At 41.3% G+C, this 27,659-nt stretch overlaps 1 protein-coding gene across 1 annotated transcript in view; it reads right to left on the reverse strand.

Annotated features, from left to right (window-relative positions):
- Positions 1-5,382: 5,382 nt before the first annotated feature.
- PGM5 (phosphoglucomutase 5) overlaps positions 5,383-27,659 on the reverse strand; it is a 159,588-nt gene continuing 137,311 nt past the window's right edge. The window contains exon 11 of the mRNA XM_012453555.2: positions 5,383-6,774. Coding sequence (XP_012308978.2) covers positions 6,685-6,774 — 90 coding nt within the window. The 3' untranslated portion in view covers positions 5,383-6,684. The remainder of the gene's footprint in view (positions 6,775-27,659) is intronic.

Consider the following 27,659-nt stretch of genomic DNA (forward strand, 5'->3'; position numbering starts at 1 on the left):
TTTCTCTTTTGTCATTTTTGTTTTGCATTAGAAAAAAATCAATAAAGGACCATAAGTCAAAGTATTATTTTCTATGTTAAACTAACACAGTGTCAGGATGAGTTGATCTTTCTGCAAACCCAAACATTACTGGACTCTGTTGATCTGGAAAATAACCTGGGTGTATCTAGTTATTTGTTGATTTTTTTTTTAAGCATATGTACTCTGAATCGTGTGTCAAGAACATGTGTAGAACACAAAGCAAATTCTACATTCAAGAGACCCAGCAATGAAAATCCACTGGACCAATCAGACAAAAGTATCCTATTGTGGTTCATAATAATATATTAGTCATCCGCTAGGGAAAGAGAAACTGTCTCTGCTCTTCCTTCTCAAGTTTATGATAAATTAATAGTAATGAATTGTTAACCGCAATTCCATGAATGACAGGTAGAGCACTTGGAGCAATGGGAAAGTGAAAAGAGAAAAATCCCCACTATAAAGAGTCTTTGCTCATTACCTTCTCTCAATTGTGGATGGTAGGTTCACATGTCAATGGGGAAGGGAAGTTCTCAGCGTTGAAGGCCCTCCAGTATTATAATCACATAACCTCCCTTTGAGCCGAAAGTTAGAGTAGCCCTAACCATCACTCCAGAAGGTGAAAATAAGGTCAGTTATCCTCAATTAGAAAATAAGGCATACTGCATCTTTTGCATATCTGAGATGTACTGTGTTCATTTTTGACCATCCATGTGAAACTTCACCAGTGCTTTTTTATTGACACTCATCTATCATTTAAGATTCTATTTAAATATACTGTCTTTGCTGAGGCATTGCTCTAGCTAACCTACACTGCAGGGCACATATGAGGTGCAAATAGGCATGGAAAGATAATAAAGACATGGACTTATAATCTATATCTTCTCCATATTCTATAAAGTTCCATGACAACCTAGACCGACTCACATACCAAGTGGGCTATCGACTGTATGAGCTATTTCTCCTAATAGGGACTCAGCTGGTTGGAATAGAACAGGCATTCCGCTAAGCTCTGCTGCTTCAGATAATCTCTTGCTGTTTGTAACTGTCAAAGGGCCAAAGACTGATTTACTGGCAGTTACATTATTTCCAAAGACACACAGTTTCTCAGACCCTTCTCTACTCAGGGATAGGAAGCTCCTCAATACGTTTCAGCATCCATGTGTTTTGAGAGTAACCAGTGTGTGATCCAGCAATGGAATGGAGTCACAGTTGTGTCATTATCAGCTCCTGCAGGTGCTTTTCAAATTCCCCACACCTATCTGGATGTCGAAGTAAATCCCATGCCTTACACTGATCCATGGAACTGTGCATCGAGCTGAGACTTCCTGTGCAGAAAGTTTCCGTGTCATGTGCAAGCCCTTCAGCCTATGTCATGCAACATGATTTGTGGATGTATGCTGCACTTAGTAAGAGTTGATAAATGATCTCATTTTAAAAATGACTGCCGATCCATTTTCAAGGACATTTAATAAACTCAAGAATCCTGGGTGACGCAAAACAAGTTTTTGTTCTGGGGGACTGGCTGACACCTGGCAGAATGTTTAGTGTTGGGATCTACTCAGGGTGGCTGGCAAAACACTAGGTAAATATTAGGGAAAGTTAAAAGATTATAGTCGCAAACCTTTTGGAAGGCTGAACGGTTTTAATGAAAGGGGCTGAAGGCAGCCAGTTCATTACATTAGCATTTTAAGTCATAAGGTAAGATGAGAATAATAAAGCTTCCTCAGTTAAGTCTGTTAACCCCACATCCCTTTGTCTCTGCTCTGTTTACTCATGTAAACTTTGTGCTGGGTGGTCCTCTCAGGGAGGTCAGAGGGGAATTACCCATTAATGGTGTTTACTCTAAGCCCCAGAACCAAGACCTTTTATCACTCTTAAAACTACTCCTTTTTCCTATGTTTTTATATGAAAAGCTGCTCATCATCACTGGTCATTAGAGAAATGCAAATCAAAACCACATTGAGATGCCATCTCATGCCAGTCAGAATGGTGATCATTAAAAAATCTGGAGACAACAGATGCTGGAGAGGATGTGGAGAAATAGGAACACTTTTACACTGTTGGTGGGAGTGTAAATTAGTTCAACCATTGTGGAAGACAGTGTGGTGATTCTTCAAGGACCTAGAAATAGAAATACCATTTGACCCAGCCATCCCATTACTGGGTATATACCCAAAGGATTATAAATCGTTCTATTATAAAGATATATGCACACGTATGTTCATTGCAGCACTGTTTACAATAGCAAAGACCTGGAACCAACCCACACGCCCATCAATAATAGACTGGATAAAGAAAATGTGGTACATATACACCATGGAATACTATGTAGCCACAAAAAAAGGATAAGTTCATGTCCTTTGCAGGGACATGGATGAAGCTGGAAACCATTATTCTCAGCAAACAGACACAAGAACAGAAAACCAAACACTGCATATTCTCACTCATAAGTGGGTGTTGAACAATAAGAATGCATGGACACAGGGAGGGTAACATCATACACTGGGGTCTGTTGGGAGTTGGGGGGGCTAGGGGAGGGACAGCAGGGGTTGGGTGACTAGGGGAGGGATGACATTAGGAGAAATACCTAATGTAGATGATGGGGGAATGAATGCAGCAAACCACCATGGCATGTGTATACCTATGTAACAATGCTGCACAATCTGCACATGGACCCAAGAACTTAAAGTATAATAAAAAAAACTTTTTTAAACACTGTTTTAACCATGTTAATTATCCCCAAGCATGTTGACTTAGAACCTCTGTTATTAAATCTATACTGAATGAATGTGAGGAAGGACAAGGAATAGTGGTCAGTTAGCTGCAATCGCCCTCTGAGAGCAGCTGACGACCATCCCTAGCCCACTCAGATTCCCTGTGTGCTAGTGTGTGTGAGTGCATCCATTCATCCAGTCGTTAAGTCAGGGTCTGAGGACAGACATCTGCAGGTGGTGATCAATGTCTCAGGTATTGATCCCAACAAGATCAATGTCACAAGTAGTGACCCCGATGTGATCAACATCTCAGGTGGTGACTCAACATGATCAAGGTCTCAGGTGGTGACCCCAATGTGACACCTGTCACAATTTAGCATGTCTGGTTCCCTAGTACTGCCACTAATGCCTCTCTGGCAAATACACACACATTTCCAAACATCCACCCTCAGTAGGTGGTGGTCCTGCCCTGGTTGAAAACAACTAGCAAGTGATATATAGTGTTGCTTGCCATTTTTCTGCAGGCACACGGTGTAGTGAGGGAACCCCTCTGTAACAGCAGATCACCAGAGTTACCCTGACAGTTGCCACTCTACCCATAGTTTCCTCTAGGATTGACTCTTGTGGTTCCCATGAAATTTTGGACCTTTAAAGTAATTTACTTTATTTTTTTGAGATGGAGTCTTGCACTGTTACCTGGGATGGAGTGCAATGGCATGATTTCAGCTCACTGTAACCTCTGCCTCCTGGGTTCACTCAATTCTCCCCAAGTAGCTGGGATTACAGGTGCATACCACCACACCCGGCTAATTTTTTGTATTTTTAATAGAGACAGGGTTTCACTATTTTGGCCAGACAAGTCTCAAGCTACTGACCTTATGATCTGCCCACCTTGGCCTCCCAAAGTGTTAGGATTACAGGCTTGAGCCAATGCACCCGGCCAAGTCATTTACTCTTAAAGGTCAGTCTACAGCTCCATGTTCATTTTCTCTGTTGCCCAGGCTGGAACACACACGGCTCCATCTCAGCTCATGGCAACCTCCACCAACCGAGTTCAAGCTATTCTGCTGCCTCAGCCTCCTGAGTAGCTGGGATTATAGGCATGCACCACCGTGCCTGGCTAATTTTTGTATTTTTAGTAGAGACAAGGTTTCATCATGTTGGCCAGGCTAGTCTGAAACTCCTGACCTCAAGTGATCCACCCACCTCAGCCTCCTCAGCCTCCCAAAGTGCTCGGATGACAGGGGTGAGCTACCACACCTGGCCTGGAGCTTCATCTTTAAGAACATATAGAACATTGTATGAGGAATAGTGACTTCCTGCCTCTCACCTTTCCTGAAAATTAATTAGGCAAGCGGACATACAAGTATAGTTCAGCAAGAGGAGTTTGGAATTCATGTAAGGCTAAAATAATATCTTGGCAATGTGAATCATAGCAGGTTCCAGAGAGTGACTGTGTCCTAGAGCCACACAGGATCTTCCCTTGACAACATAACTGAACAAAACTCTGTAAAAATAGGCAGCTATACAGCTGCTTCTTCCGGTGGCTGGGCCCAAGGCTTTGCTCTGCCTGACATTCACAACCCTGTGCCTGCTTCAACCCCATGCGTGCAAGCCAACTTCTCAGGAGACCCCAAGCATGTCTCCTCTCCAGCCATCCTAACCCTCACTTCCTAGTCTGTCTTCTGACTTCACTCACCCTTGATGAAATGATATAAATGCTTATAAATCCCAAGAAACTCTACTCTTGGAGAAACCACTCTCATGCCACCACCTCTAAGTCTATTGCTCCTCTCTGTGTATTCCCACAGCACATTATTTATGCCTCTCTTGTAACATTTTTGTCTACCTGATCATTTGTGTATGTTTGTTATAGCCTCCTATTCCCAAATTATAAACTCATAAGATCAGGAATAATGTTTTATCCATTTCCCTGCCCCATCTAAAACAATTCTGCCGAGATGAGTTGCTCAACCAATGTTCACTGAATGAATGAATGAATGAATGAACAGAGGGATGGATGAACGGATGGACCAACAGGTAAATATATATTTGGGCTCCTGGATACACATAACTCCATATCAAAATAAAGAAATATAATTTTTGTGTAAGGACTAATTTACATTTGAACTTACAAGTTAGAGATAATTAGAAGTTCAGCAATTTGAGAAAATAAATAAGTATTTTCTTCCCTAGAGCTGATACACCTAAGAATACATTTTAGTGTCCCAACCAACACATCTGTGATTAATGAACACATGGATGGCTAGCATAGACGTCCACTCATGAGACGATAACCTGAGAACCAAAGCTATGATGCGAATTTTATTCCATTGATGATCAATCTCAAAACGGTTTTCTTTTTTTTTTTTTTTTTAGAATTTCAGCTCAAGGCTACCTTCCTATTATTTTGCAATGAAAACAGTTACAGTGGAAGTCTAGATGCCATTTCAGTTTCTGCTGACTCCCAAAGGCAGTTTTGAGCAACTTACCTATTCTGTTTCATTTAATACACGTCTGTAGTCATAATAGTGAAAAATGGCCCTTGAAGGTATTCCAAAAGGCAGATTTATCAGGATAGGTGACCAGTACTGGAGTTTCTCAAATGGTGAAAGAAACAAAAAAGTAAAAACCCACAATCCTTGGATAAGGTTGAGATTAGGAATTTCTTTTTTATTGGCCACTAAACGTCCTAGCAAGTTTCTGACAAAAGCAAAGACGGAAAATGGAAACAAATACCTTGCTGGGAATGTTTCCTTGCTTGCACTAACCTTGACTACAGCAATAATGCATTGCTTAACAGTCAAAGTGCACCAGGTCATCTCCGCAAATGGCAGGATAAGTGAATGTGCCGTTCCCAAGGAAGCAAAACAGATGCAAACAGGTCCTACGCACCCGGTGTCCTGGCCGAGTACAAAGGAGGCAATACTCTTTTCTCCAGTGAGGAAAGCCAGCTGTGGCCCTCTGCTTGCCGGCAGGGGTCCCCACCCTCCCCTCCGTCACGTGGCCCATAGCTGTACCACCAGTTACATTTTCTTCCAGCATCCACTTCATTTCCTACATTTACAGCATTTCATCCTCTCCTTTTACAGCCGTTACAAATAAGATCAGAACTGTGTCCAAACAAGTGCATTAAGATAGGCCCTTACTGGCAAAGTCAGAGAGCTCTCACACGTGGTGGTCTTTTTGTCTTCTCAGGAGGAACTTATATAAACCCATGTACCAACGTACATGATGTAATCAAGGAAAGGTTCCCCCAGATTTTAAGCATTTAATTACAGAGTCTTGTCAAGAAACTTCTTCCCACCTTCACAACTGAATGGCTGAATTTGAAAAAAGGCATCCAGCTTTAACAGCTAAAATGATATTATTTACAAAATAAGAAGAAAACACCTATCGATATATTTTGTTGGAAGTGTGCCATTGTGATTTGTAGAAAGCCTTAGAAGATGTGTGGGAAGGCGCTTCAGGGATGTTGGGGATGGGATGGGGGAGGCAGGGCCATCAGGTGGGTGTGCAGGAGTGAGGTGGGCTGTTAGGAGTTCTATAATAAAACCTTCCCCCATTGTAGACCTGACCTAGGATGAAAAGCTAAACCCTCCTCCATGCTGGGAATGTCTCCTTCTGCCTGTCCAGGGGCACCTGGCGCTTAGAGTCAGTTTAATCCTGGCACTGTTCTCTCTTGTGATTTTAGAACATTTTCTCACTCGGCACCAATGATGCACAGATGTTGTGATTAACAGCTTCCTAGCTCAGTCATTGTCAAAAGGGGAGGTTCTTTTGTGTGATAAGATGTAGAGATCAAATGGATTATTTTTCTTTTCCCACCCACCCCCTGCCCCCCAAAAGCAAAATATCTTTTCTTTTCCCGAAGTCGTAAGAGGCACAAACAGTGAAGCATCTCCCGCTGAGCACTCTCTTTGGCCCTGGTGAGTGATCTTCCCTCCATTCAGGTGATGACAGTGGGTCCCCTCCGGCCAGTTCTCTCATGAATCTGGGATATTTTCAGTGCGATGGCTATGAGAGGGCTCAGCACTGCCTGCAAAAGGAAAAAGAAAGTCTGTGAACAACTCAAGTAAGTCCATTACAGTTTGGGGCATTAGGATGAATTTCTATCGTAAGCATCTGAACTCGGATTCCAATTCGCTGTTTACAGGCAGAGTCTTCATGGGCAGGACATCTATCCTCTCTCGACTTCTGCTTCTTCCTTCACAAATGGAAGTTGCAATGAGCAGGGCAGGAGAGTAGGGGGAGAAGGTGATCTCCAAAGTCTTAACCAGCAGCTAAAGAAATTATTCAATAATAGGAAAATGTACAACCAAACTACCAAACATGAGAGCACTGTATGAAGACAGCATTGTGAATTAAGGGAGTTCAGAAAACCCCCGGTCTTCTGCTGCTACACCCTCATCTCCACCACACACACACACACACACACACGCACACACACATGCACACACATCCACACAAGAATTAAAGCTCATTCTTCATCCTAGGGCCATGGATTTAAAGAACCTACAATCCTGATGTTTCTGAAATGACAGACCAATTCATGGGCCAGTGTTACAGAAATTATTGATCATGTCTTCCTGTCACATAACACTGGGCTTCTGAGGCACCTCAGTGGGTTCCGTGGAGGTGATAGGCATGCTTTAGAAGCCTAAGGAATAGGTTCTTAGGAAGATGAAGGACATGAGGAGGAGGGAGACTCATTTCTTTCTTATTGTTTCATGGGATTGAGGCATTGTTTTCCAAAGTGTGGAGCATGCAACACTCACCATGATTTTCAATGATGTGAGGACATGGTATTATTAATGAGACAGTGAAAAAATAAGTCTATTTTCCATTCTTCTTCAATCCTTCTGATTTCATCAAGGAGAAACTCTGTTTGCTGCCAACCTTTGACACTTTAACTAAGACAATGCAGGCCTCAGGCAAGAATTACCCAGCTAGAAGGTAAGCTCACTGCATGTTTTTATTGAATTCATGTTCATGATGTGCTTATATTTATCAAGTGGTATTGTTTTTTCCATGTAGAATACTTTTTATAATAAATAAATAGATTGAAGTAAAAACAAAGTGAGTCAATTTCAAGACAAATACTGGCCATGCATGGTGGCTCATGCTTATAATCCTAATACTTTGGAAGGTTGAAGCAGAGGATCACTTGAGCCCAGGAGTTTGATACCAGCCTGGGCAACATAAAGAGACCCCACCTCTACAAAAAATAAAAATTAGCTGAGTTCAGTGGTGTCTGCCTATAGTCCTAGCTACTCAGTAGGCTAAGATGGGAGGATCTTAGCCTACCAGAAGTTCAAGGTTACAGTGAACTATGCATAAATGCACTCCAACCTGGGTGACAAAGTGAGACCCTCCCTGTCTCTAAAAAGAAGAAATAAAAACACATACTAATATAGAGATACTGATAGAAAACAAGTTTGGGTAATACTAGAACAAGGGAAGAAACAAAAATTCTGTAATTCAGGAAAATAAAGCTTGCATTTTGGGAGTTGGGGGGACTTCAGTTACTTGTGGGCCCTAACCTATTCCCATGCATGAAGGGAGTGCACACATTCCAGTTCACACAACAGGAACACTAGGAAACACACAAGGTACAAGACAGCACAAATACCCCTTTGTGTCCTGAGTGGTGTGTAGCTACAGAACAGTCCTAAGAGATGTGAGCCAGCCTTGTTGTGAGGGACCTAAATTCTAGGGTGAGGTGTAAGGATTTAATTCATTAGGCAAGGGGAGACAGTGAAGTGTTTTGAGCTGAAAGGTGACTTCAGAGCTGTGCTTTGGAAAGATGGATCTGAAAGCAATTTATGGTTCCATGTATTAAATTATCTTACTCTACGAAGATGGCTAGATGGACAAGCTCACATTGACTATTGGAAGCTAGAAGAAAAATAAAAATTAGAATGCAAGAAAGTGGTACTTTCCTCTGGTTCCACATTGATCATCTTGATTCATAAAAACAGAAGGGTTTTTTTCCCCTTTAATAACCCAGTTGGTGCCCAGAAGCATTTTATACTGCACATTTTTCCAGGACATATCCCATGTGATGCCAAGATAGAGTCTCTACTCTTCAGGAGCAAAGTGCCCATTTTGTACAGAAATTCAATTATTAGCTTTTGCTCGTCTTCCTATCTTCTCTTCCCTCTTCCCTGCTCCCCATTTTTCGCTATGTAATTCTTCATTAATACCTATCAAAGAAGTTATACTTGGACAGAAAAAGAGAGTGAAGTTAAACTCAATTACTTTAGCTGAGGTTTCAGAGGGCGAATAAAGATAAATGTATAATATTCTATTATTTTCAGAAAATGCAGTGAAAATAAATTTGAAACTTACAGAACTAAAGGATTAAAACATATTCAGTTTTACATCATTGTAAATTTCAAGATATTTTGACTCCACATCTTTAAGTGGTGGTGCCTATTGGCAATTTCATCCTTGTGCAAACATTATGGAGTATACTTACACAGGCCAGGTGCGGTGGCTCATGCCTGTAATCCCACCACTTTGGGAGGCAAAGGCGGGAAGATCACGAGGTCAGGAGTTCAAGACCAGCCTGGACAGTATCTTGAAACCCCATCTCTACTAAAAATACAAAAAATTATCTGGGCATGGTAGCACGTGCCTGTAATCCCACCTACTCAGGAGGCTGAGGCAGGAGGATCACTTGAACCTGGGAGGCAGAGGTTGCGGTGAGCCGAGTTCACTCCACTGCACCCCAGCCTCAAAAAAAAAAAAAAAAAAAAAAAAAAAAGAAAAGAAAAGAGAAGAGAAGAGTGTACTTACACAAACCTAGATGGTATGTATGTTTTTATTCATATATTATTTTTCATATGGGAAACCAAATGTCCCAGCACCATCGCTAAATATCAATCATTTCCCCTACTTGATTCACAATGTCAGTATCAAGTGCTGTGTAACATGTTTCTAAGACATCAGGTCCTACTGGCAGAAGGGTGGGAAGGCAAGTTTTAACCAATACTGTAAACAATGGAGAAGTTTTCTTTACTGATCTCCACTTAACTCTACAAATTAACACATGCTTTCCACTTTTTCGGTAAAACATCCTGATTCACATCCATAGGTCACTAGATGTCTGTGACCACTTGATCACTCTCTAATACGCTCATCTACTTCTACCTTCAGCTTGAATTCTGTGTTTATCAGGAGTCAGTTAAGTTTGTTCCCAACATGTTAATGCCTATTGTACTTATTATTGAGACTATGCAACTTAATTAAATGCTAACCAATGAAATGTGAATGCAAATAAGACTTTTTTTCTATGAAAATTAAGTTGAGTGTTTTGGAAAGAACAGATAATGGTGATTAGCTAATCCTGTCAAATTAGATGTGGCTGAGATAATATAAAATGTTGGGGAGACATTTTAAAATTATAGAGTAATTATTTTTTCAGATTACTTCATAATTGTCTTTAAGTTCCCACTATAGTATAAAACAATCAAAGACAGATTTTATAGATGATGAATTATGAGTGGAAATCTTTTGAAAAAAGAATCACAATGGTAAAGAATATGCAGATATTAAAGAAAAGGCCTTGGACCAAAATCAAAATGTTGGCAAATGCATGTACATTTATGTATTTTATGATAAAAATGTAATAGGATATGTGTGTGTATAGTGACGCACATAACTCTCTTTCTGGATTCATCAACCAAGCACCTGTCTCCTCTCCTGGTCATGTCAGAGAAGACAGATTCCGTGGTGCTTTATTGCAAGCTGAAGGGAAGCAAACACCACATGAGGAAACCCCTGAACATGGGGAATCCCATCCTGAGCCGAGAGCCCTGGGCAAATACAGCACAGATGCCATGGAGTCATCTGCCTTCAGGGAAATATGAGTGTTTGGGAAGAAGCACATTAGTGATAACCACCTCAGTGATGTTAGGTCTTTGCACCCATTTTCCAGGAACCGCAGAACTTCTAGATTTTGCATGACCCTAGGGACGCCTGAGAAGAAGTCCCTAAAAATACCAAAAATTGAATTTTTTTGCCGGCTTCAAGTTAAGCTCCTGTTTTAACATTAATAAAGAAACGTATTTTTTCTTCCCTGAGTGTATTAATTAAATAGTCAGGTGTCACCCTGAAGGAAGCACTGAACATGGAACGGAACAACCAGTAAAAAGAAAAAAAAAATACTCATGTGTCACTTCATGATGGGGAAACATTCTGAGAAATGCATGTTTAGGCAATTTCCTCTTTGTGTAAACATTATAGAGTGTCCTTACGCAAAGCTAGATGGTATGTATCTTTTTATTTATATATTGTTTTCATATGAGAAACCAAATGTCCCAGCACCATCGCTAAATATCAATCATTCCCCTACTTGATTTTCAATGCCAATATCACGTGCTGCGTATCAGGTTTCTATACATGCTCCACTGCAGTCCTGTGGAGCCACCATGGAATGTGTGGTCTGTTGTTGACAGAAGCATCACTATGCAGCGAGTGATGGTATATATGTGCTAGAATGAGTGGCCACATCACGAGGGCAGAAACTTTGTCCTATTCGGGGATAAGAAAGTATCTATTGCTTAGGAAATACTCAATACATCTTTGTGGAGTAAATGAATGATATACTTGATGAAAAGATGATGAAGCAGATAGAGACTCCTGTGGACATCCCTGGAGGATGTTGTGTACATGTGGGAGAGTCAGCAGTGCTGGATGTTCACTCATGCTTTCTTCAGAAATCACAGCTCTGATACACGTAAATCTCAGACACTTCTCTCATATTATCAACATGCCTCATGGGAGGTGGGAGTTAATTTTTCAGAGGCAATTGGAAAGGCCGCTGGAATGAGGACCAAAAAGAGGGGTTATGAACTGTGGATGTGAGTTTTCTAAGGTGGAGCTGGAAGCACAGAATTTCAAAAGCAGAGAGGAACGTGGATTGGTATAGTTTGATTTCTTCATGGCACAGATGAAGACGCTAAAGCCCAGTGGGACACAGGATTGGCCCACGGTCACATATCTGTTTGGCGGCTGAACTGGGATAAGAATACAGGGTGGCCTCCTCTACTGTATTTTTCATCATACGATCCTGCACACAAGACCTGAGAGTGACAAGGACAAAGAGAGGAAGACAAAATGCACTGAAAGGGAGGAGCAGAGAAATGGTGGGATAGTCACCCCATTGGACCAGATGAGTCCTACATCAGATGAGGAGCTGGGTGGGACTGATCAGTCATCCTCCCTGACCAAAACCAGGCAGACAGTGGGAGAAGAGGTGTTCTCAGTTATGTAGATTATGTGAATGGCCTGGAAGCTCCAAAATGACCTTTGTGAATAAAGGAAATGAATTAATGGAGACTTCAATCAATTATGTTAGAGTACAGCATTGTTTTTCTAATTCCAGTGTTTTTTAGTGTGCCTGATGTATTTTTTTCTACAGTCAAGAGTAGGAAGCAGTGAACACTTATCTTGCTCCAAATCAAGTAGGTCATGCATCCTTTCAAGATGGCATCTTCTGCCACTTTGCATGGTTTTCTGGATGTTTGCTGTCCACCAACGTGGACAGGCTACAGGGAGAATTGGATCCTCTCTCTATTTAAAGTTTTGACACTATGTTTATCATGAATTTTTTGGACATTGATTTTGATTTTTTTTAAATTTCACTATAATATTTATCTTGATTACTGAGTATTTTGGCATACATGCCCACTTAAATTTTGCACCCAGTTAACCTCACATTAATCCTAGCCCACATAAATCCTAGATTAGGTTTTAACTCCCTGGAAAGACACAGAGTTTCTCTTTTTACTTTCTCTCCCATCTTCTCTTTTGCTGTATGTCATTGTTATAATCCACTTTCGTGTAAATTAGATCCATTTTTAAAAAACCCTAACAAATTGAACTTCTTACTCTGGGACAAGCAGTAGAAAGAAAGGATGTAAATGATCAGAATGTCGCAAGACAAAGTTAATTGATTTTTTTGGAGGAAAACAATACCCTAACCAGAATCATAATCACTTATCAAGCAAGACTTGTCAAATTTGTGGAGGGAACCTAGTGCTGGGCTGGTCTCTATGAGGAATATGCATTTGTACAGTCAGGAAAGGAGTGGGGCCTCAGGTGGAGAGTGAATAGATGTGGGTGATAGTAATTACCACAGTTCATCTTTTGGGGCCGGCAATGCAACCCAGAGAATGCAGATCATCCAACAACCGAAAATACTGACATTCTGGCATCCATAAAACAGAGACTTATAACAAACACCACTTTCTCCTGATCCCTAGTCAATGTGCTGTTTTCTTAGTTTAAGGCAGTGGTTCTTGAATTTGAGCATGCATCAGTATCCCCTGGTGAGTCTGTTAAAAGTGCAGACGGCAGCACTCATCCTCCTGAGTGTCTGATTCAAGGGGTTTGGGTTGGGGCCCAAGAACCGACATTTCCAACAGCTTCCCAGGATGCTGTTGGTCCAGGAGTCACACTCTGAGGACCACTTCTCTAAGGTATGCTGATTGCTGTGCCTGTCAAATGCTTTGCTCCAGCCAAAGCCCAGGTTGCCTTGTTTGCATCACATGATCCCACCCACTTGCTGCAGCTGATCGGACCAGGAGTGGCTGTCTGACCTGCAGGCAGCCAATCCATAGGCTGGTTAGCAATCTACAATACAGCCTGGGGCAAAAACTTCACCTAGCCTAGTAGATTCTTTCCCTTGGGGATCTGAACTGTAAGTAATGAAAGAACAGGCAGTTGGTAGTGGGAACTAAATCCCAAGGTTATAATAATTAACCATGAGGGCATAAGACTCTATGGTAATCCAGGGTTATGAGAAAGCAGAGACTCTGAGAAAGATGACAAAAAATTATCAGAAAGCAGGATTAAACCAGGAGAAGAATTAAAGAGAGCAGAAGGAAATAATAAAGGTAGAAAACAATGGCATGACTCCCAAGGATCTCTAAAGAGCCCTTACCTCCCACTAAGAAGGCCTGAGCTAGTAACTGCACTCCAGATCAAGTCTCTGAGACTTGGCAACGTGACAGACCCCACTCGGCTTTCTTGAGCTAACTTTAGTCTCTTCACGTATTAAAATCAAAAATTTTAAATAAATTAAAATGAAATTACAATTAATAAGATAAACACCCAAAGTGTGTTTCTCTTGGATTGTTTTGAGGTATCATCATGGTCCATCCAGTAATCTACCACCAATGAACCAAAAAGCTTTTTTTCTTATGAAACAAAACATCTTGCAAACCAAAATTAACTTCCTCGCCATGCCGGTCTATGGTGCCACCTTCTCTTTGCTGCTGTGAGCAGATCCCTCTGAGCTCTCCATCTGCTTAGGTGGAAGTACTTGTTGATGGGTTCTTCTCCCTTTCCTGTACATCCAAGCAGTTACCAAACCCTCTGATTGTATTTCTCCCCATCTACTTCCTCCTTCCCATCCCCAGTGTTTCTTTCTTAACACAGTCCCCCACCATCCCCAGCTGGCATGAGTCTACTATCTGTTCTCAGTCTCACCAGAGAAAGCCTCTTTACAAGAGACTTGTTCATGTGATCCCCTGGTGTAAAAGGCTTGGATGGCTTCACCAAGGCTGTGGTCAGCCACTCTCAGCCTGGCTGTCAGGCAGAATAATGGTCCCCTAAAGATACCAAGTCCCACTTCCCAAAATCTACAAATACTATCTTATTTGGGGAAAAACAGGGCTTTTGCAGATGGGGTTAAGGAACTTGCAATAAGAACATTATCCTGGATTATTCTGGTGGGCCCTACATGCAATTGAAATTATTCTTATAAGAGTCAGAGGGAGATCATATGCACCCAGAGAGAGGAGAAGGCCGTGTGAAGGCACAGGCAGAGGCAGGAGTGATGTGGCCACAAACTGCCAAATGCCTGCAGCCCCTAGAAGCTGCGAGAGGCAAGGGAGGAAATCTCTTTTAGGGCCTCCAAAGGGAGTGTATCTCTGCCCACTTCTTGGTTTCACACTCCTGGCCTCCTGAGCATGAGAGAATACCTTTCTGCTGTTTTCAACCACCCAGTCTGGGTAACCTGTTACAGAGGCACAGGAAATGAGTACAGCCTTCCTCTCCACTCCTCCTCCCCAATCCCACCCACTCACTCCCATTAAGCTGTGATCTCCCTGCCTGAAGCTTCCCCCTCGTACTTTCTCTCTCTTCCACTTTTTTATGCATTGTCCTTTGAGTTTAGAATGATTGTAAAATCCCACTCTCCCTCAAGACCTCCTTCATGAAATTTCTCTGAACACCCCTACCCGACCCAAGTAGTACTTCTCCATTCCCTGAACCCCTATTAATTCCTGTGGGTTTTTTTCCCCTTTAATTATAGGAATTTATTGGGGAGCTGTTCTCTTCCTCCACCACACTTCAACTAAAGTCTAAGCTACTGGGAGGCAAAGTTTTTCTTAAAAGTCTTTGTTTCCTTCACAATATGTATCTTGCCCATAGGAGATGCTCAAAATAATAATTGGTGGGTTTGGAATATTCTGTCAAAAGTGAGCTATTGGGTGTTTAGGGCACTGGGGTGATCTACTGAGAAACCACCTTGCACTTTGTACCCCCTTCGTCTGGAGGTTTCATTCCGATTCACAAGGAAGAGATTAAGCTAGCCACCCATCTCCCACGTGCCTCCCCATCAATCTGAGTGAGGGTCCAGGCCTTTGTGCTCCTCATAGCCTACCTGGGAAGGCTTAAAAGACACTTGGGGTGGTTCCAGCTGAGCCACTAAATGCTAATGTGAAGAAGGGCTGCAGTGGTGGCTTAATAATTCCAGAGTTGAAAGAAAAAGAAAGCTGCCCAATCCAGGAATGTGGTGAAGAGGAAAAAAAAGGATTGTGTGCTCTGGAAATGGTGGGAACCTGAGCACCCCTGGATGCAGTGCTGCCCAAGAGGAAAGCAGGCAGTAGGAGGAGGATGGACTGCAGGCGATGGCAAGGTCCACCAGGGAGAAGACTCCATGCCCAAAGCAGCAGGTGGGGAGCTTCAACAATCAGAAGGGGTGTGGCTGAGCAGCAAGGAGCCCCATTGCAATGGCAACCACAGAGACCCACTCTCTTCCCCAGGACAGCGTGAACCCCCTGTGCCCTCATCCCTCTGGATTGTCTTAGACAATCTGGAAAAGCGGAGGGAGCCCCAAATGATCACTACTGAACTTCCTGTCTATTGAAACGGGGGGTGGCGAGCTAGACACTGATTTGTGTAATACGGAAATGTGACATCCCTCACATCCCAAAGTCATGGAACAGTTCCTCCCTGTTACAATGATAAACTTGGAGTCACCTTCTGGCTTCATTTCCAGTATATCCCAGTGTTGGAGACAGGTTCTGATTATAGCGCCCTTCAAATCCTCAACATCTGTGAAATGTAACAGAGCCAAGTACAAGGCCACTTTATAAGAATCCTGCCCACCAGGATGCCAGGGAGGGTGAGTGGGAATTCATCCCAAGCTCCTCTAGCCAAGCAGGAGTCCTGGCAAGGGTCTGCCTCTTACGGGAGGAGGGGCCTATGGGGGGGCCGCCTTTTCCTAATCTGCACAGAAGTACCCTAAATGCTATTTTACCCTAAAGGCTAAATGCTGCATGTTTACAGTAGCCCAGGTTCTAGGTAACAAAGATGACTAGCTATTTTAAATCCATATGGAAGAGAAATTATCACTGAAAATGAAGTCAAATAAATTTTTGCTAATAAAATTAAATGAAAATGCTAAATACTGCAGACGTGTTGATCCTTACTATAATACATACAACCCTTGTCCTCACTTCAATCCCCTTTTCATGTCATAAACCTACTTATCTCTCTTGATCCTGAATGCACCTAAAATTAGCCAAAACAGACAATATGAAAAATGACTATAGATCAATCTGGATTTAGAGCCCAACTCTGAGAGAATCAATCTATCTTGTCAATTTCAGAATAGCCCTTCTCAAAAGTTCTCTTCTGAGGAGGAAAAAAGCTATTCCAAGACAGAAGTATATGAAATACTCCCAAAGAGGCTCATCAAAATGAAACTAAGCTAGCATTTTGGGAATTCAGTGGCCTGCCTGATAGGAACCAGATGGGCCAGGGAGGCTTGGCCTCCTTCTCCGCCACCATACTCATGTTTGCAATTCATTTGGGACTTTAGGAGGCGAAGGCATTTAGACTGCAAATCCAAAATAAGACAAAAGAGTCATGGATCTGATATACTTTTTTTTTTTTTGAGACAGAGTCTCACTCTGTCACCCAAGCTGGAGTGCAGTGGCATGATCTTGGCTCACTGCAACCTCTGCCTCCTGGGTTCAAACAATCCTCATGCCTCAGCCTCATGAGTAGCTGGGATTACAGGTACATACCACCATGCCTAGCTAATTTTTCCTTATTTTTGAATTTTAGTAAAGACAGGTTTCTCCAGGTTGGCCAGGCTGGTCTTAAATTTCTGACCTCAAGTGATCCACCGGCCTCACCCTCCCAAAGTGCTGGGATTTCAGGTGTGAGCCACCCACCAGGCCCGATAATCTTATTCAAATGTGAGCTCTGATTGGCCCCATGCCCTGTGGGGATAGAGAAGAGGTGAGAGCTAGAGCACTGGCGGGTCTGTGAGAGCAGCTGAGAGGCCTTAGGCAGAACCTCTGAGCCCTTTCACTGTGCTGCTGAATAATATTACAAACCAACCCGCAAGAGTTGACAGTTTAAATTGTTAGAACTGCTTCCCTGGTCACAGTTTTCCTGTTCCTCTCTTCTTTCTTTCTATCCATCCCTCCCCTGACCTACTGCCACCAAAACATTGCAAAAGGATGGGGAATTACTAACTGGCTCAGATCCCCATCCCTCAAATGTCCCTCTCCTGTCTTCACATTTCTCTTTGTTGGGTATATCCACACTAGGCTTCAGGGTTTCTTTCATGTGGAATACACTTGCTACTTTAAAGGGAAACTAGGATCTCCTCTGCCTTTACAAATGGTTAGCAGAAATATAACTGCAGGATTGAAACCAGAGGGTAAAAAACAAAAGGACCATTGTCTCTCCAGTTTGTTACTCAGAGGACTCTCTCCATTCTCCCTTTTCCTTCTTTTCCTCCCTCTGTTCTCCAAAAGACTTCAGAAGCCACGATCTGAGTTCTCAGTCCTCACTGACATTTTATATAGTTTGTGTGTTGGGTTCTAAGCTTGGATTCTTTAGTCATTTTGTAATAGCTGACACTGAGTACTCAAAATTTACCAAGCACTATTCCAAATTCATGTACTGAATTAATCTCTAAATAGTCTACGAGGCAGGTGGTATTATTCCCATTTTACAGATGAGGAAACTGAGGCTGAGAGGCATTACCTAACTTGCACAGTCACATGGCAAACAAGTGGTAAAGTTGAGCTCTAAACCCAGTCAGTACTGTGATTTTTTTTTCTTTTTTTGAGTCGGAGTCTTGCTCTGTTGCCCAAGCTGGTGTGCAGTGGCTCAATCTCAGCTCACTGCAGCCTCTGTTCCCTGGGTTCCAGCGATTCTTCTCTCTCAGCTTCCTGGGTAGCTGGGATTACAGGTGCATGCCATCATGCTCAGCTAATTTTTGTATTTTTAGTAGAGATGGCATTTTGCCATGTTGGCCAGGCTGGTCTTGAACTCCTGACCTCGTGATCCACCCACCTTGGCCTCCCAAAGTGCTGGGATTACAGGCATGAGCCACCATGCCTGGCCAGTACTGTGATTTTAACCTCAAAGCTAGGCTGTATCTCACTACCCTAGATTGCCCTTATACTGAGGGAAAAGTTTTCGTTTTCTGAAAATTTAAAAATATATTTGTCTTAATGCCAAAAGTTTCCCTGTTTCCAGGCACACTATTTGGAAATTACCTTTTTAATGATTGTGAAATATAACAATCACAGGGAAATGCAAAAAAATTAACGTACTCCAATTACATGTAAAACTGATGCTTGTCCTTCTGAAGACAAAACCTATCTGGGTTCTAAATAAACCCATCAAGTCGTTCTCCCTTGTCAGCACATATAGCCTACATCCAGGCTTTTTCTTTAGCAATACCTTTTATGAGATTAAAGGGCTTCTCTTTGATTCCTATTCACAGAATTATCATGAAGGGATAACGCATTGTATCAACTGCTTTTTTGTGCCAATTTCATTTTTACTTTCGAATTCAGTTGCCCTTATGATAATACTTTGCATTCTTTAATTCCTCAGTGTATAGGTAATTTTTATACATGTCCTATGTGGCATGAAAAGAATTTACACATTGAGTTGATGTTCGTGGTGTAGTATCTATATATGTCTATTAAGTCAGGTGTGTTAATTAAGTCACTTAAATATTCTATATTTACTAATTGTTGTCTACTGACTCTAGCAATTACTGAGAGGGGTGTTAAAATACTCCAGGGCAATTGCTGATTTATTTTCTTCTTGTGTTTTCATTTCTCTCTTTTTCTCTCACTCTTTTTTATAAATTGAAAGTTGCTATGTCTTCCTGGGGGAATTACTTTTTATCATTTTGAAGAGTCCCTCTTTATCTTTAGCAATGCTTTTGACCTTAAAGTTTATTTTATCTGAAATAATAGAGCTAGTTTTTATGTTATTATTTGTATATATGTTTTACCATCTTTTAACTTTCAAACTTTCTGTACTTTTATTTATAAAAGATGTATCTTTTATAATGAGCTTATAGTAGTTTTTTTTTGTTTGTTTTGTTTTGAGACAGGGTCTCACTCTGTCACTAAAACTGGAGTGAAGGTATATTCATGGTATATTCATGGCTCAGTGTAACCTCAACTTCCCAGGCTTAAACAATCCTCCTGCCTCAGCCTCCCAATTAGCTACAAGTGTACACCACCACACCTGACTAATTTTATTTATTTATTTTTTGTAAAGACAAGGTCTCCTTATGTTGCCCAGGCTGGTCTCAAACTCCTGGGCTTAAGCAATCCTACCACGTTGGCCTCCGAAAGTGCTGGGATTACAGGTGTGAGCTACCATGCCTGGCTTATAGTTGTCTGTTCTTTTGAAATCCAGATGTTGTCTTTTTCCTGGAGCAGTTAGTTCATTTATATTTAAAGTAATAACCAATAAATTCAACTTTAAATACACCACCTTATGTGCTTTTTACTCAACCTAGCTGTTTTTCTTTCTTGATTTTTTAAAGTTCCTATGTTTTCCTCTCTTAGAAAGTTATGTAATTTTCTTCTATTTTTTTTAATGGTTAACCTAGAAACTACAACATGAATCCTTGACCTGTCAAAGTCTAATATTTATCTATATCTTTACTTTCTTTCAATATATTCAAGGATCTTACCTTAACTACAATTACCCTCATGGTGTTTAGTTACTGTGGTTGTATAATTTAACTCTCTGTAATATTAATACACACATTTCAGTACAAGACATTATTATTAATGTTTTATACAGTCAATGTTCATTTATAGCAACTTCTATTTTTAACATTTCTTTATTTTTATTTCTTGCTGCATTGTATTCCAAATATCCCTCCGGAATAATTTTCCGTCTTCCTGAAGAATATCCTTGAGAATTTCTTTTTGTGTAGATAAACTGCTCTCTCAGTTTTGGTTTATCTGAAGATGTCTTTATTTTGCTTTCATTTTAGAAGGAGAATTTCACCAAATTAAGAATTCTAGGCTGTCAGTTATTTAGTCTCCTTATTTTCACTGTTGATGTAGAAAAATTAGTTGTCAAACTATTGCTTCTTTGCCTTTGATTTTCTGTAATTTTAGCCTGATGTGACTAGATGTGAATTTATTTTTATATATCCTGCTTGGCTTTCCATAACCAGTGGATTGACATCCTTCATTGTTCTGAGAAATCATCATCTATCATTTTTCCCAGTGTTGCCTATACCCAAAATCTCTTTCTCCTTTTGTAACACTCCAACTAAATTATGTTAGCACTTCTCACTGTATTCTTTGTGTCTCTTACTCTCTATTCTGCATTTTTCTGAATATGATCTTTCATCTTCTAAAGGGAACAATCTTCATATTCTTTGTTCTGCAAATCATAAGGACTAAACTGAAAAATCAGATGCAGTTTCTTCCGAAATATTTTAAGTTCACTTATATTCTTCAGCTGCTGTTAAATCCATTTCTGTTCTTAATTTCAGTTATTTTTCTCAGCTCTATAATTTCAACATCTTGATATCTTTTCATGGTTTACAGTTATTTGCTGATGTTTTTACATTCAGTGCTTTATTTCCATGAATATAGCAAAAATAACAATTTTACAGTATATATTGAATAAATTCCAGTATCTATAGGTCTTTTTCTGTGGTATGTTGTTTCTGTTGATTCTGTTACATGTTGCTTTGTTTATCCAAGTGTCACAATCTTTTATTGTTTTCTGTTCATTTTGTTTGAAAAATTGCTTATAGAAATAACTGGAGATCTAGAATACTGTTAGTTTCCTTCATTTCCTTTCATGAGACTCCTGAGGGAGCCAGAAGGTCAGAGTCATGGGTTTATAATCCTCTGGAGTACAGTCTGTGCCAGTTCTGAAATGGTCTTCCTCAAGTTTACAACCTAGATCAGGTTTGTTACGTCAGGATCTCTGCCTTTATTGTGTACTTAACTAACCATGTTTCTTTTGGCCACAGGAAGATGCCGCACAGGCAGGCTCTTTGCTGTGTCTTTGTTTACTCTCCTGGGCAGTAGAGGCAGATTGTAATAGACCAGATCCCCCTCCACATGGACCTGAAGCCTGTCAGTCACCCTGGGCCGTTCATCAAAAGTGCCTCTTCTTTAGCACCTCTCCTAGATAGACAGATGCCCTAAGTCAGAAAGAGCTCTGACTCATTTCCCTGAGTTCCAACCTTTTTCCTGTTCTTGTTACTGTGTTATTAGGTCATTGGTCAACTATGTTTTCTTTTATCTTTTTTTTTAAAGGTTCCTATCAATTACACGTGACTTTTTTTTAATCTTTTTTTAAAAAATAGGTTCCAACTATGCTTTTAATTAGATGCTTTAATATATTTCTTTCAGCTCTTTTCAGAGGGAAGTTTAGTTTGAATCACCCAGTACACCATTACTAAAAGTTAGAAGTATTTCATATGGGATCTGTGTTGTTTTGTAATCATTTTTCTGCCAATATTTAACAATCAAATTCATATGAAATCCAGATATCTTGCTTCTTTTAAAACCAGAAAACATGGTAACCTTGACCTCACATATTAACAATGCAATAATTAAAGAGAGCTGAGCATCACCAGAGTGCCCACCATGCTCTATTGCCTTAAACTGGTCCTAATCTAGGACTTACTGCCTGTCTTGATGGGCATCTAAATTTTCTACTACTGAGCAAGCAATAGTGGAGTAGAAGCAGTGAAATGATTTCAATATTAACGAGTATAAATTTTACCTGGATAGTTACATATCCAGGAATCTGGGGCTTCTAATTTAAATTTTCTCATTTTCTGAAATAAAGATTTTTGTATTATGATGGCCTTGAAGACTACTGCAGAGGGCTGGTAGATTTGCATAAGGAACCCAGCAATCATTTGGGGAGTGAAGGTACTGCAGTCCTCTCTGTCCCCTATTACACCTATGCCCTGAGATGCAAACTCGCAGCATGGACTGAACTGCTCATGACTGCGGCACAGAACTGCATAAAGACAAAATCCAGGAACTGTCTCCACTCAACCTAGCTCTCCTAGGAGCACACCAGAGCTGGCAAGGCAGCTGTGCGAGGGACCCTGCAAAGGAAAGAGGCTGAGACCCCTGGCGCACTTTGGCACAGAGAACTCCCGGCTGAGTGGAGCTTGGAGAGTGTGTGCTCTTTTCCTTCCCACATTGAGGGACTGCCAAGGCCCAGGCAGGGTCCTTCAGTGGTCAGATGGTAGAGGCCCACCTCACCACCTCCTTTCAGGCCCACCCATGGTGACGTTTACCCCAGGGTGGTGACGCTGCTTCTCTGGGAGAAGAGTTCACAGTCTCTCCGTACTTCCCATAACTGCCACCCCACAGCCAACTGGGGGTAACCATGCAGATAGCACAGTGGCATTCTCCAGCTTCCAGAGGGTGCAGTGTTCTAAGAAAGGGCTAGCCCTTGGGAAAGGATTGGATAACTTAAAAGGGAATAGGAGGACCGAAAGAGAGAGCACACTTCCTACTAGTCTAGAATCGTGGGGCTTGAGGACTGCACCTGAGAACATCCTTAGAGGATGGATTGAGGTGTGGTAACTATGCCAGATTGAAGATGGGCACCCTGGCTTACTCCAATTTGCTTTTCATAGGTGGGTGAGGAGTCCATATTTTTTGGTGGCACATAGTAAGGACCTTAGTTAAGGTCTTGGGCTCTGGGGCCCAAATCTAGGTTCAAATACCAGTGACACTGTTTAGAAACAGTAGATTGTTCAAATTCTCAGGGCCAAAGTTTTCTTTTTTGTAAAACATGGATGGATAGCATGACCACCTATAGCATTGGATTGTGGTGAGCATTAGACACAACACACACAAAACACATAGCATTCTGCCTAGCCCCCATACAGGGCAAGCCCTTGATACATGCTGATGAACATTATTATTATTACTACCATTATCGTCATCATTGAAGCCAGAAGCCTGGCTTGCTCTCAACAGAAAAGTAGACTACAAGTGAGTGGACCAGCGTACCAGTCCCAACAAGATGACCTTTGGTAGATAGTCAACAGCCATTCTAGTTTCAGTTTATTTGCCCATAAAATAAAGTTCATATTATCTTTTTGATAAAAGATAAGATAAAAAGAGATTAAGAATGTTGGAGTGTTCTCAGCTCTTGGAGTTAAAAACACCCAAAGCTACTCACATCAGAGGCAACATCTCTCTGTGTCAGTGAGAGGGTCAGTGACACACCCAGCCTTGGTGTCAGGAAAGCTTGCCTGCGTTTTTGTTTGTGTGCACCAGGCCCTATATATCCAGCCAGAGAGAATACAATCAGATTGCAGTTGCATAAGATGATGCTGCCAACAGAAGGAACAGACGTCATAGCTTTTGGAACACATTCCTTAAGGGTGTATCAGATTCTAAAGAAGCTAGCAGGAACTGCCACATTGAGCAAAGCTGAGCGGCAGAGTTGAGTTGAGTAGCAGAAGCAAATTAGAAGAGAACTGCCATGAGGGCCCCTGAGTCTTACGGAGGAGGCAGTAGAGCAAGAGACTCATTAATACCAGGCACTAAAAACACGGAAATAAGCTCTATAAATGAGGAGAGAGCTTCCCCACAATATAAAGACTCTTAGTGAAATTAATGGATGGTTAATGCACACTTTATGAATGCAGTTTTGTCAGGAACATGTTCTTTTATGGCCTTTGCCTTTAAGACTCAGCTACCATTTAACCTGACATATTTAAAGTGTTTTAAATAATTGACCTTTTCCTAGTAATTGAAGTTGTGCTGGACTGTCTACCCACAATTTTAGCAAGACTTTGTGCCTTGGCAAAATCAAATTAGAACTTTCTTTACTTCATCCATGGTTATTTTGAATCTCTCAGCTCAACTAGTGTAATTGCGTGAAGAAAACAGTCTAACACTGCTGAGTTGATACTGAGGAAGGGTTTCTATGGAGATGCAAATTGAAACTGATTTTCTTGTTTCTTTTTGTGTTAATTGACCTGAGAAGCAGGAACAGGTCTTCGAGGATCTTGGCAAATTTGTCTAGGTTGTTTTCTGCATGCTTTATGATTTTCCTAGATGGGGAAGAAATAGCAGAGGCCAGGAACCCCTGTAAATGCATCCCATTTGGTTTGGCATTAGAGGGTTTATCTGGACTGAAGACAACGTCAATCCTGCTAAGTTAAGCAGAGGTGGAAATAAAGAACCGAAAGGTCATCAATCACAGGACTTTTCCCATTTTTGTTTTTAGACAGAGTCTTGCTCTGTCACCCAAGCTGGAGTGCAGTGGTGCATTCTTGGCTCACCACAACCTCTGCCACCTCCCAGGTTCAAGTGATTCTCCTGCTTCAGCCTCCTGAGTAGCTAGGATTACAGGCATGTGCCACCATGCCTGGCTAATTTTTGTATTTTTAGTAGAGACGGGGTTTTATCATGTTGCCAGGCTGGTCTCGAACTCCTGACCTCAGGTGATCCACCCGCCTCAGCCTCCCAAAGTGCTGGGATTACAGGTGTGAGCCACCACAGCCAGCATCAGTTTTCTTTTTTTAGAGACAGAGTCTCCTTAAGTTGCCCATGCTGGTCTTCAACTCCTGAGCACAAGGGCTCCCCCCCACCTCAGCCTTCTGAGTAGATGACACTATATAGGCTCATGCCACCACGCCCAGCTGCAGGACTTCTCAAACTTTAATGTGCACATGAATCACCTGAGGAGCTTTTTAAAAATGCAGATTCTGAGTCAGTAGATCTGGGTTGAGGCCTGAGATTCTGCATTTCTAAGTAGCAACCAGGTGATGGTCCAGGAACTACCTTTAGGATAGCAAAAGTATAAAGGGCTGTTAAAAACAGTGTTAATCTACTTTCTTTTAAACTTTTATCAAATCTTACCCATTAAAAGGAAAGTGAATTCATGATGACTGCAAATTCTGAAAAATATTAATATGAAATACACCATGCTGATATGAGTCGGAGCCGGTGGCTTGATTCAACCACATAGAAACACTTACACGGTGAAAGACGGTGTAAAATGCATAACTGAGAAATCTTAGTATATCATCAAAGTATCTTAGCTTTTGTTAAACACCACACTGACTGTCCTGACTGTAATTCCCAAGAATATAATTAAAAGCAAAGAAAGAAAAAACGAAAAGCAACAGAGTTGCCACTTCCTAGGGAAATGGGGTGAGGTTCCTTAGAGACTGGGTTTGAGGATCATTGTTAATGTGACTGAAATGCACTAGTACCTTGACTCCTGGAAGCCTCGTTCACATGGGCATACAATGTCACAGCGCTCCCTGGCTTGGGGTGACTGCTGAAATGGCACGTTTGCTTCCCATTCTTTGTAAGAATTCACCAGGGCTCACATTCATAGTTTTTCATTCCATTTATCCCTGAGCATTTTTCCCTTTTCTTCTCACATAGTGCTGCTCTTCTGAAAATCACGTGTAAGCAATTGCTTTAAAAAGAAAAACGAAGAACGCTCTGACAAGAAACAAAAGACCTCAAAAAGGAATTTGATTTCATGAATACAAACGTGATCTGTGACAGTTCCCTTTCATGTTGGGTTGGAATCAAAAGCTATGGAGCTCAGTCTCAGAAGCCCAGTGCTGGAGATTTCCAGAGAGATTTGGTATTTTTTTCCCTAAAACATTAAAATTCATCTATCTATACACATATACATGAACACTAATGTAATTTTAAATTTTACAGTATGTATTGTTTAGCCAAACTCATGTTGATGCATGCTTTACTGAATGTAATCAGAAATTGTGAATAATGTGTCATATTCTGAAACCTATAAGGTTAGGGTCAACAAATTATAGTCCTTAGGCCAACCCCAGGCCACCACCTGGTTTTAGTGTAGCCCATAAAAATGCTTTTTATGTTTAGTGGTTCGGAAAAAAAAATAATATATTGTGACATGTTAAAATTATCTCAAGTTTCAATTACAGTGCCTATAGTTTTATTGGAATAAAGCTTCACTGATTCATGTATGTATTATCTGTGGCTGCATTTGTGCAACAGTGCCAGTTGAGATGTAACACAGATCATGTGACTAATGTTACCGGTTGACCTCGTCTTCCACAAGTGCATATGTTGAGGTCCTAATTGCCAATACCTCAGAATGTGACATGATTTTAAGATGGGGCCTTTACATAGGTAATCAAGTTAAAATGAGGTCATTAGGGTGGGTTCTAATCCAATATGACTGGTGCCCTTATAAAAAGGGAACATTTGGACCCAGAGACACACAAGAAGGAAAATCATATGAAAAGATACAAGGAGAAGACAGCCATCTATAGGCCAAAAAGAGAGGCCTGGACTAGATCAACAGATCCTTTCCCCACAGCCCTCAGAGGGAACCAGCTCTGCGAGCACGCTCACCTCAGACTTCTCACATCCAGAATGAGAAACAAGTTCCTGTTTTGTAAGCCACCCAGTTTGTGGTACTTGTTATATCAGCCCTAGCAAACTAATACAGCTAGCAAAGCCTAAACTATTTAGTCTCTGGACCTATTCAGAAAAAACTTGACTCCTGCTCCAAGGGGCCAGTTTTTCTGTTTAACCCCTTGAAGCCAGAAAGCACATGCCTCCTGGCTAGTCAAAGACATTTCAGGGGTCCTTTCTTCAATGAACCTGCCTTTCATCACACACCCACTCCAGTGTTCAAGCCCTTACTCTCTGCTAAAAGAGCTTGGAACAACCAACAGATTGCACATTATTTGGATGAAATGAAATCACCAAATAACCTCTGACTCCAAGCCAGGAGGGCAGTGGATTTGTTCCATGAATGGAGAGACAAGCCGAGAAACTCCACTTCATCCTTGAACCTTTTGACAAAGCGTGGTACATCTAAAATGCCACTTCAGGAGAGCCCTGGCAGCTCTCAGAGAAGACCTAGGCTTTTAGAAGCTGTCGGTTCTCTCAGGACAGTTCCCATTGACCCAATTTGGTCTCCCAGATGTTAATGGAAAAGGACAAGTCAATTGCATTATAAAACAAATTGCTTCATCTGGGAATCTTTTATCCTCATGTGATAAGAAAACTAATCTACACCATTATTAATAAAAGTATGGCAGAAACAATAACATTAATGACAATCAACATTTATTGAGCATTTATTCACATGTCAGGTGTAAACCAAAAATACAATTCTAAGTCCCAAACTGACTTAATGGACATCTCCTCCCTGCCCCCCATTATTGACCAAAACTAGTTCAGGCCATAACAGGAAAAGTGGGTAGGATATGCCTCAATATATCTTCTCTGGAGCTTAGGCATTGATATTTAGAGATTCTAAGACTGACAGAACAGATTCTTTGTAGCAATAAGATACCAAATTCCAACCTGACCCTGATAGAGC

This window comes from Aotus nancymaae, unplaced genomic scaffold (assembly GCF_030222135.1).
Source record: "Aotus nancymaae isolate 86718 unplaced genomic scaffold, 86718_ANA_hifiasm-v0.15.2.pri h1tg000041l, whole genome shotgun sequence".
Taxonomy (NCBI): Eukaryota; Metazoa; Chordata; class Mammalia; order Primates; family Aotidae; genus Aotus; species Aotus nancymaae.